Here is a 10,975-nt window from a genome sequence, read left to right as displayed (position 1 = left end):
AACGTTTGCACTTATCATCTATTTCAATTCCAATATAATGAACACATTTTTTCCAAAACTCTAATTGGCGTCACACTCGGGGAGGTAGGAGACACTGATCCCAATCCGGCCAGAATTTATCTTTCATTCTCTCGCAAAAGTTCTTTAAATTGATGAGTTCATCTATTATCAAGCAATTTGTCTTTAAAATCGGGAATAAACAGTTAGATGATTGTTTAAAAACATACCTTTCATGTACGGTTCGAACGGTGAGCCTTGCATGCCCCAAACGAACTGGGCCAGGATTCCAAACATTGCGCAATCCATTTCAGTTGGTGTATCCCCCATAAAATAAGGTTTAGTCCCTACAACAAAACACGCATAAATTAGCAATTGCACAAGTCTCGATTTTTTGTTTTCATCTATACCAAGATAGGCTGAGATGGCCCGCAAATCTTTCATGCCCATTTCAATGACTTCTTGTTCGCTGTGCCTGCCCAGGCCCTGGGCCGATGCTTGACCTTTCATTATTCTCACGGCGATAGGCATGACGTAACGCAACAATGCAGGTAAATTCATTTGAATGTTCGGCAGCGTTTTACCTTTGGTGTACACCCATCTCCACAGAACAACGACCCTGTTGCATTTCAAATTCTACATCACCTTGAAAATGAGCTATTTCTAAACGCATTTTTTACCAGTAGAGATGCTCTTCAGCCATGATTTGAAATGCCCGTCCGATGGCCCGTTCCTCGTCTGTTAAATGGGAGCTGAAATCTTTGCTAAATTTCGTGGCCAGCAATTCCAAACAAAGTTGTGAATCGCTAAAATCTTGTCCGTTCAGTGTCATCCAAGGTGTTTTGCCTTTAGGTCCCATCGGGTCTTTAAAATCGTTCTGCCAATTTGGAAATTCAATTAGACAGTTTTTTTCTTTTTCAAAATAATTTTCATTTTTAGGGGAAGTACCTCGTAAGAGATGTTGGCCATGCGTAAATAGGTTTCTAATTTTAAAGGGAATGGTGAGTTGCTCGGCGTGAATACGCCTCTCTCCAGTTGGTGAAGTAGCACGACATCTTTGCCGATTGAAACCTTTGCTTTTTTCATACATCCTGCCATATTCGTGTGTGAAACACGAACTGATTCAGATTGGATTTGAACCAACGTATCTTTTGTTTTTAAATCGTCGTAGACGTTGATCGCCGTAGATAAACCTCGTGACGACGAGTGGTACCTTCAGTTCTGTTTGCATCGTGACTTGCTATCGTTGTCCTACAAAGGCTTATTCAAAAACGGACTTTGATCTCATTTTACTATCTATACGATATTGATGATACCATACGGTTTAACACCATTAACTTTTAAATATCTTACGTTTGTAAACAAGCCGATTGACTTTCCCCAGCGTTTCGTGCAATGGCATTTCGTGAATACCTGTTTTGTAATATATCTCTGTCGTTTGCTTATCTCTTACGTGCAACGAATATCATAAGAGTTTCATCCTTGTTTCTTCTTATCGAGCTACAATGTTGACGATGATTCAAAATGCGCGTAATTAAATGCCAGTTTTTTTAAAACGAAGCAGAGAAATTCCGCCCTGGATAAAGCGGACCTTGAAAGTTCAGTAGATTGTGAAATCGTTCACATTTGAGACTTGCATTACTCATTATTGCAGACTATAAATGAATGCTTGGAATTGTTCAGTTGAAACTGCGTTTTCCTGGGCGTTTCGTCATTGGACGAGTGATGAGAAAGTCTCGTTATGATGGCATTCCTGGAACGTATTTTTCTTTTTCGGCTCTGATTCCCTCATACACATGCAATTTATCCTTTTAGAAAGTAGGCTGAGGAAAAAAAAAGAAGAGGGAAATCAGTCACAAATGTTGGTGTCTTGTTGCTGATTTGGCAGTTCACGAAGAACCAACTTGTTCAAGTCTGCAATCATATGGAGAAAGTAGTTGTGTCATCTTCTTCAAGTAGGCTTGATGAATCCATTCAAGTTAGGCTTTTCTATCTCCCTTTCCGAATCAAAACGAAGCGCTTGCGCGATTTGCCATTGGCATCAAGTTATCCTAGTTGTCTGTATAACTTTGATGGTGAGATTTAAGCCGGCCAACAGCCTCTAACTTTTTCATTTTCACTCACACATTTTTTCTTTGCTTCTTTAACGTTTACATGATTTTTTTTTTTTTTTTTTTAATTAAGTATCAATTGATGCTCCATTTCAAATGGACAAAACCATCCCTGGAACTCTTTGTTTTCGATAGAGAAAATCAGCAGCTCCGCGTATTTCTTTGATCTGCAAATAAATAAATTACAGCTTAAGGATTGGGGTGATGGGGTACAAGTCTAAAACTGTATATCATTACGTTTATGCTGGCTCGAGGGTTTTTGCTCCGCCTGCTGACGACAATAGAATTCCGAGTAGCGTCACAACGAACGCGAGTCTTCTACGGCCTGTACGTCATGAGCTTAAGACACGTGCCTGGGTTTTTCTTTCTTGCCCGTATCGAGCACTGCCTTAATGGAAACAACAGAGTAAACAAGGACGGAACATCAAATCAAAAAAATGCTGGGCTTCTCACGTTTCCATCCTGCTACGTCACACCCGTGTAGATGAACGACCCGCTTATTGGATTTCTTTTTTCTATAGCAAACGAAGGGCCAAAAGTTTTGTAATGAAGAATTCGAACAGCATGGCTGTTCCCTCTCGAGAAACAAGAGATGAACTTTTTTTTTTTTTTTTTTCAAGGATATATCGAACGCCATTTTCTTTTGTGTTTGGCACGCGCTACATAGTCACTCTATTGACTCAACGGCCCCAACCGTTAATTGATATTATTAGATCCACTCACCGGCTGGCCGTCTTGTTATGTCGTTAATCATCGATTATCTATCTGACGGCAACACCACTGCGCCGCTCTTTAAAAACCCCCCCAAAAATGTACGTCAAAACATTGGAACATCTGCGAGAAATGAACGAGGCCACCTTTAAGGAACGATCGTCTATCGTTGCCCAGCGTAGATGGCCACTCGTCTAACTGAAGAGATAGATTGCGTTAAAAAAAAAAAGAAAGAGGGTCTGTTGTATAGTGTCTGGACAGCCTCAAGAGCCAGTGGATTACGTGTGTGCACGTCTATCGCCGTGAAGTGGCCCGCTTCTACAGTGTTACATTAGCCCAGTGCAGGGGTCAGTCTGTCTATGTATAAAGAAACCCATTGTCTATTCTGTGTAGATGTAGAGCGATGGCGTCATCGATTTCCCAGCGTCCCTGTGTATCCTCGGTGTGATGCAGACAGTATAACTGAAAGCGCGCGTTAAATCCCGTGAAACTGGGCACGGCATTTATCAATCGGTAATTGGCAGTCTAATCAATTGCGCAGCCGGAGTAATTGCCATGCTTACTCCCAGCCCTGCCTGAGATGAATGATTCAAATCGAGGCACGTAACAATGATCCGAGCCGTTGCAAATAGCATTTCAGACTGGATTAATTGCGTTCGTTTGCTTTCTCATGTTGTTTGCTGTATAACAAACTCTCGTCTTTCCTGGAAGGCTACTGGAAAAAAAAAATGTATGGACGTCCCAATTGTCCGGCGTTCTTTTGATCGTCGTGAGCGGATGATTCTAGATCTATGCATCTTTGTACGGGATCGTGACGCAATCGCCTATAGTTCCCTGGGCAGTTTGCTGCTGGTGCATACACATATTGTAAGTCTTTTAAACGGGCAAGTCGAAGACGTTTTTTCTGTTGGATACACTGGGTTGTATTGCATCACATCCATTGGAATGGCTGACAGGCTTTTTTTTTTCTGTTCATTTATGCGGAATTCCCTCGTGAGGAAAGCGGCGGGGGGGGGGGGGCGCTTTTAAAAATATCCGCTGCACGTCAAATCAGCCGGGATAACGACCGCCCAAAGGGAAATGAAAAGAGAGACTGGCTCTATATCTAAATACTGTTCCACATAAACTACAATGCTAATTCAATTCATAGGCATTTCATACATTTTTGTTTCTATTTTCTGCGACCAGCCAGAATAGCTTCGCATTTCCCGATGTTTTTATTTCCTTATTTTTCACGCTAAAAAAAAAGATGGTCTTTACACGGTGCGGACATGACACGAGAGTGTGAATACGTGTTGACATGTTAAGTGCCCAAGAATTGCTTCAATAAAAAAAGCGGGGGGGGGGGGATCGACTGATGCATCAGTCGATGTGAATAGATTTTGATCTTGCACACTATATAAAAAAAAAAGGAGGGAAAGGGAGCGTGAACATCCACACACAAATGTTAATGGCATGCGACGTGAATGTCAACCGCTTGACCCAAAGCCTTTCACGATTGAACCTTCTCCTTCGTTCCCTGTCGGGAAAAGAAAAATGTAACGATCCTCTTGGCTCACTTTATTGGCTTTTGACGAATTTTTGCGGGGTCTTCCATAAAACTTCCAAGTCAATCTGGATTCCTTATTTATTTATTCTTTTTTTTTTTCTCTTCATTATTCTCGAGTTCACGGTAGAGCAAAGATAAATGAGCTGAAGGTTGTACCGTTTGCGGTATACATTAGACAAAATAAACGATAGCAGTTGTTGAATAAATTCACTTTCCTTTATCGGGAATAGGAGGATTTGTTCAGTAGTTTGCTATCGAAATGTTTGAATGGGTGGAATCAAGAGAGAGAAAGGGACATAACATAAAAGTCGCAAACTGAGTTCTAAGCAATCATATCGATTCGATTCACAAAGAAAAAAAAAGGGGGGGGGGGGGGAAAGAAAAGATCGTTTGAAAGAGCCACTGAGAGAACGATTCGGCTATAGAGCAAGATGCGTGCGTGTCGTTCAATTTATTCGATCAATCAAAAAAGAAAAGAAACGATTGCTGCAGTTGAAAATTCTTGGCACAAACTCCTCCCACTGATGGCAGACGTACATACTCGTTTTTTTAACTCAGTATACTATGATGGGAACCTTGTGTATCATAACGATAGAGACATTACGCAACATATTCTTTCAAATTTTACTTTTTGCTACTGTTCTATATGATTCTGTTCAATTGATGTTAGTTCCTCCTCCCCCGAATGGCCTATTTGCTCAGCTTACGGATGCTGTGAATCAAACAACTGCCGTTGGCCAGGGACGGCGGACCAGCACAGTTATCGTTTCCAATTGTTCTTCTGTAATAAAAAATTCAACGTCAAGTACATGGTGCAGTAAAATGTAACAGGCTCCCTCTCATCGTCTATAGAGTTGTAATGAATTTAAACAAAAAAAAAAAAAAAAAAAAGGATGGGGACGAATGGGTGCCATTCTCAACATATTCTCAGCTATACTACATCACTATAAAATGTAGACGAAAGTCTTTGATGTCGTTCCCTGTCTATTCTTTTTTTTTTTTTGCTTCTTCTTTTTTTTCGCATCTCTTTACTTTTTCTTTGATGTTATTTCTTTGTGCCATCGATTCGACATCAGCGGATGCCGTTTATGTCATGGCGTTCGCCGACACAAGCAGACGCCGTCTTAAACTTGCCCAACTATTATCCTCCAATTTTAATGCGTATTCTAAAAAATAAACAAACAAAAAGTCTTTTGAATTGGGGAGTTTGCTTTTAGGCTACATTTAAAATGAATTCAGCCACCGTCCATGGATTATTATTTTGTTCGAAAAGGTTCTCGTGTTTGTGGTTGTCACATGTTGTCAGGTGATGTTCGTTACGTCGTCTTTTCTAGTAGTAATCGTCGTTATCTATAGTAAGAAAAAGCTTCGCTAGATGGAGGAAAAAAAAATAAACGCCCATTACTTAGTTGACTTTCACCTATTAATTAAGCATGTCGATTCCCACTTTCTTCGAAACGTCTCAAGTTACTCGTTTAATTTCCACCTGTTCCTGCCCCAATTGAACGAGTTTTACGCATTTCCTGCAGATTATCGGATCTCTCACTTTCCCCCGAGACGCACTCGTTCTCTGTTACTAAAACTTATTCTAATTAGTTTTAAGATCTTCGCCATAAATGTCAACTCCCTTTGGTCGTTTCGTGTGCCATTCTCTGAATAAAGAACGCTTTCATTTAAAAGAAATCCCGGTGATAACCTGGCTCAGTAATTTCCTACCCGCCTTGTTCTTTGTCTTTCGTCGTGTAAATATCGTTTGCTGTTCGTCGTCCACCGACTTTTGCCCATGGCTGTCATTTCAAACTGTCGCAGTACACAATGTAACAAGATTGACCATTGGCCAGTCAATGTGTCTTCTCATGCGTCCATCATGAAAACGTGGCGCCATTCCTGCTGTGAAAAATAGACTGCACTCTTGAAAATTCATACATTTCTAGTTGCACGATGAATTATGACAACGTTTCGCGAGCTGTCAGTTCCGTGCCCAGTCCACTGGTGTACCATTTTTTCTTCGTACCTCTTGGTTCAGCTGTCCAGCGACTTCCCTGATGTGTCACACTAGATCAATGACAAACTTGATCAACAACTTCCGTGAATTCACACTTGGTTGCGTTGGAATATCATGAATGTTTTCTCGATCATCGTTTTCCAATTCGCACGTTCAGTGACATTCGTATCGATTTCGACAGATTCTCTTTCTAATGGATGAACATTTAGGATCTGGGTTGTGAAAGTGTAATGATTCGGGATTCTGATAATGTCGTAAGATTTTTGGCGTGGGGGGAAGTGGAAACGACACCATGCCGTCTCCCATAATGTAATCAGCACAAAAGTGGCGCCAGAAAAACGCTTGAACTGAGATCCAACTGAATTCCATCAGTTGATTGCATCTTAACGTGTACCATGTGTTCGAGACGGGATGAAAAAAAAAAATAATTACGCCGTCCAAAGAGAACATGTTTGATTTGCTTTTTTATTTTATCGGAATGGTATTCTTAATCATGGATGGCGACTACGGTGGGTCATTTCCGTTTCGCTTTTCGTTAGCCTTTCTGACGTCGACCAGCAAGGTTTGTCATTCTGCTCTATCAAATGAGGCAAAGAAGGTTCTTTTTTTCTTTTTGGTTTCATTGCTCGCATTTAATCGGAATAGCTTGAATGGCTGACGTAAAACGTATTTCCAGCACTATTCAGACAGCGTTCCCTCTGGTGAGACCACATGGTTTCAGGCGATTGTGGATCGAGTAGAATTACGTACATCCAACCAACTGGAAATTCAGCTTTTTTTCATGTCCTTCCAAGTGACGGAAGGAACTGAAATGACATTTCTGTTTTCCAAGTTCCAATATCAATTCGATTTTTATTTCGAAAGGATACGTCAACTTGGCGACGTCTTTTTTTTTGTTTGTCCCTGACTTCCTGTTTTTTACGGTTTGATGCGGCAACGTCGTTGTGTAATCGAATCTCGTGTTCGCAGTTTCAAAAGTGTATTCAGTCCTCGTTCATGGCTGTTCTTTTTTTGTATCGACATACATCCATCAAAATTTACGAACGTGCGTTTAAGTCAACAGACGTTTGCTGTGAAACAAAAGAATTGAGAAATAGTAAGTATAATTCATGTTTCTTTTGGTTTTGATTGTTGAAATGTTTGGCTGCCTGCCTAAAAAACGAGAAAGTTTCACGCGCCCACGCTGTTCATTGTCTTTGTCTTGTGCCGTGCAGCGTTAGAACATAATGGAGCGCGAATTTTGCATTCTCGCTTTGTTTAGTAAATCAGCAAAGATGGGTATGCCTCGGTTCTTTATCTCTGAAGTTTCAACATCTTAGTAGAAAACTCATGTGTGGTACTGATTGTCAGTTGTTAAAGGCAAAGAACAAGAATGGGCAAATAGCATTGCCAAAAAAATAGTTGCATGTGCTCGTTGAAAAGAAACATCCAACTACATGTGCTGGAAAGATATTTTGAAACTCTAGAGGAATTGATGGTGAATGAAATCAAGAGATTAGTTCTACCTTCTTAAATTTCATTGTTCTTTACATTGTTGAGCCTAAAAAGCAGCTTTACTTTATCTTTAATGAGGTTGAAAACTTTTTATCGTTACATGTTACAGGTTCCCCACACTTGGAAGCAATAAGAAGCAAGTCAATCCTATTGAAATGGATCAGTCAAAGTTTAAAAGTTTTAAAGCTCTGGTAAAAGTACTGTTTTTGTTATACTATTACAAAGAATATATTCTATCAACTCTTTTTATTTACGTAATAGTGGATTGAGCAAATAGTTCTGTTGCTGCGTCCCCTACAACATTACATCGCCAGTAACATCCAACGTTCGTGTTCAAAAGGTATGTGTAGAACCATCGATTCTCCGTAACAATACGAGTAGAATAATGTTACCGCGTGGTGAAACTTTCGAAATCTTTTTGATACGTTTGAATTGAATGTATTCGTCACAGGTTTAATTTTTAGGGGTTCGCCTACCAAAGGTAATGGCAATCTCTGGTGGATCAATATTTGGTCTATCTTCTTATTGTGTATGCAACAGTCGCTTGGCAGTGCTTTTAGGTTGATGGATGTGTACAGAGTAAACCCTTTTCTTCTTGCTAGACAATATGGCTGGTAACTTGTGTACCTTAGGCAGACGCGTACAGCCGATGTGCAAGAAAGGCTTTAGCCACGCCGTCTGTGTGGATTCACAATGCTATAATAGGGAAACAGGCAACTAAAAAGAAACGAGATGGAATGGAGCGTAAAACTCAACGGATCGAATAAAGAGCTTGTCAAAAAGTTGAGTTCTTCTAACAACATCCTTTGAGGACAAAAGAAGTCCAAGGGTTCGAAACGGCGAAATGTTTTCTGTCGGATAAACACAGCCAAACAGCCGTATTTCTTTATCGTGAAACAAGCATAAAAAAAAAAAGGCTAAACTAGTGTAGAATTAAAGCTTACGTACGTGAGATGTGTGAGGCAGTAGCAAAAAGAAGCGAAATTTGGCTGTTACCTAGGCGACTTTAGCGAAGGGATATCGTAGTCGAATGGATATAATTTTTTCCAATGATTTATAGACTCGACACATTTTGTAGTTTTCCTTTCTGTTTTTTTTTTGTGTGTCTGTGCAAACAGCATTTGGTAGTGTGGGCACATCCAAGAGTTCTAGGAGAACAAAGAGGGTCACAAGCTCCTTATATATTGGTTCTTTCCCTTATTTGTATTTATTTTATTTCATTTTCTAGAGCTTCTGTGTTCGGGCGCTCCTTATCAAAGTTGCTGGGGGCGACCCGCCCATCCTGCAGCCTAATAAGCCTCCTTGAGCTTCGAGTGGAAATTTACCCGGCCTTTCCCTACTTTTCCTTCTTTATTTATTGGGAATGGAACCGAAGAAGAAAGAACGAGGGGGAAAAAAAAAACGTCCAGTCGGCTTCTACAAGCAGAAAGGAGCCTTGAAGGATCGCTGATACAGATCCAAGTGGCGATGTATTTTCAGTTGTATACACAAGGCCATCCAGCCATTACAGCATACGAGATGCCGAGGAAATCGGAAACCCTATTACACACACACACACTGCGGAAAACCAACGGTACGTATAATCACACACGTTCGATAGTAGTCTAGAATCAACTTTCATTTCGAATCTTGCGCTCTGACTCTGTTGCGGTCAGCGCTAACTGGTGTGGACGATTTCCAATGAACGTATCCGTCTTTCACGTCTAAAAGGTCTCGATCCGGGTTTTGCTCTAGGATTGAAAGGATCTATCGATAGGCCGGGGGGTGTTTTTGCTGTTCAAACTCGAGGGATTTTTCACGTTTTGCAGGGGAAAACTATTAATCAAAATTTATTTTTTCTTCATCTCTTGGAAAAAAAAAAAATCTCGTCTTAATCGATCCCGAATTTGTTGTGGTTCACATCTTTTGCCTGCAATCTCGATTGAATTTATGGGATTGGCCTTGAGGCATTTCTCAAATGGCGTCTTGTTTGCTGATGGATGACGCATGAACTGATTCGCCATGAAATACGTCTCGTGGCTGTCATTTCGGATCAAGTTCACCATCAATTTTTCTTTCCTTCATCTTTTCTTTTTATGTATCCGTAGATGGTAGAGAATTCACAGATTTTTCCCAGTCTGATTGGATGCTCAGATGGGTATTTCATCAACCATAGCCTTGAGCGTTATTACTATTTTTTTTTTTTCTGGAGGGGCGTCTTTATTTTTTGCCTTTGCAATGTCACGGCGGAAGAACACGTTGTATATCCTTTCGTTTTTTTATTTTCTTCTCTTTTTTTTACCGCTCGATTGAACGACTTGATCGTTTCTGCCGTCAGCGAGCGCCAATGAACGAAAATGCTTACTCCTCCTTACGCTATTATCCGCCTGCCACATGTTTGTCGCGTTTCTTTTTTTGTTTTGTAGGACTAGAATTTTTTTCTGTTCCTGTTTTAGATCGACGTCTCCTGTTCGACGAGTTTATCGCTTCGTTATCGATATTTAAGCGGCTACAAAATGGCAGGTTTACTCTTTATTTCAAACTATTGGTTAGTTGTTTTATTCATTTATATCAGATAAATGATCGAAAGGGAAAAGGATCGTAGGAAATGCGAGTCGAATCTTGTTTTAGAGTCTTGATTTTTTTTAATGCGTGGCAAATAAATAATTCAGCTGAAGGAAGTGATCGAGTTTGTCTAGTCCTCACAGCGGCGTACGTATCGACTTTGAATTTATTCAATAAATAATCAAAACGCGTGCAGGCAAAACCAGTGGACCGTGTCCTCATCATTTCGTCTCTCGTATTTCTTCTTTGACTGTTGAAGCATTTTGTCTGACCCAGCTGGAGTGCTGCACATACTGGAGATTGAGACATGATCGATGCCGATTTTTGATGCAAAGAAATGCGCGGCCATATCAAATCTCGCGCCCGTTCGACGTGAAAGATGTACGAACTGAGAAGGCGATTCGTATTTTCCTCCATTTCTGTTATTCACTGGGAAATTGGATCGCAGCTTTTACTTATTTCGGTATGTTTAGAAATTGATCATTTCTTTTTCTGCGTTTCATTTAAAAAAAAAAAGAAAGAAAAGGGTTTGGGAAGGGAAGTAAAATAGAAATGCGTTGCCAA

At 40.4% G+C, this 10,975-nt stretch overlaps 1 protein-coding gene and 1 long non-coding RNA gene across 2 annotated transcripts; one reads left to right on the top strand and one right to left on the bottom strand.

Annotated features, from left to right (window-relative positions):
* Positions 1 to 1,098, bottom strand: LOC130702527 (failed axon connections homolog). Its single transcript, XM_057524211.2, has 5 exons — positions 946 to 1,098; positions 678 to 874; positions 408 to 616; positions 228 to 344; positions 1 to 162 (listed from the first exon to the last, which is right to left on the bottom strand). The coding sequence occupies exons 1-5, from the start codon at positions 1,093 to 1,095 to the stop codon at positions 71 to 73; spliced, it is 765 nt and encodes a 254-aa protein (XP_057380194.1). The 5' UTR covers positions 1,096 to 1,098; the 3' UTR covers positions 1 to 70.
* A 6,253-nt stretch (positions 1,099 to 7,351) lies between these two features.
* Positions 7,352 to 9,425, top strand: LOC130702564 (uncharacterized). The gene is made up of 4 exons (XR_009004351.2): positions 7,352 to 7,469; positions 7,977 to 8,058; positions 8,129 to 8,207; positions 9,096 to 9,425. It is a non-coding gene; the product is annotated as an uncharacterized LOC130702564 (long non-coding RNA).
* The last annotated feature ends 1,550 nt before the right edge of the window (positions 9,426 to 10,975 follow it).

Source organism: Daphnia carinata, chromosome 6 (assembly GCF_022539665.2).
Source record: "Daphnia carinata strain CSIRO-1 chromosome 6, CSIRO_AGI_Dcar_HiC_V3, whole genome shotgun sequence".
In the NCBI taxonomy this organism is placed as follows: domain Eukaryota; kingdom Metazoa; phylum Arthropoda; class Branchiopoda; order Diplostraca; family Daphniidae; genus Daphnia; species Daphnia carinata.
Note: the sequence above shows the minus strand (reverse complement) of the source record. Positions and strands in the feature narration are given on the sequence as shown.

What these genes read in the sequence shown, in the direction of transcription:
- LOC130702527 (XM_057524211.2), bottom strand. Translation starts at nt 1,095, where the DNA reads ATGGCAGGATGTATGAAAAAAGCAAAGGTTTCAATCGGCAAAGATGTC. An exon ending in GCTGAAGAGCATCTCTACTG is followed by an intron (nt 617 to 677) that starts GTAAAAAATGCG and finishes GAAATGCAACAG; the next exon opens with GGTCGTTGTTCTGTGGAGAT. An exon ending in GGCCATCTCAGCCTATCTTG is followed by an intron (nt 345 to 407) that starts GTATAGATGAAA and finishes GTTTTGTTGTAG; the next exon opens with GGACTAAACCTTATTTTATG.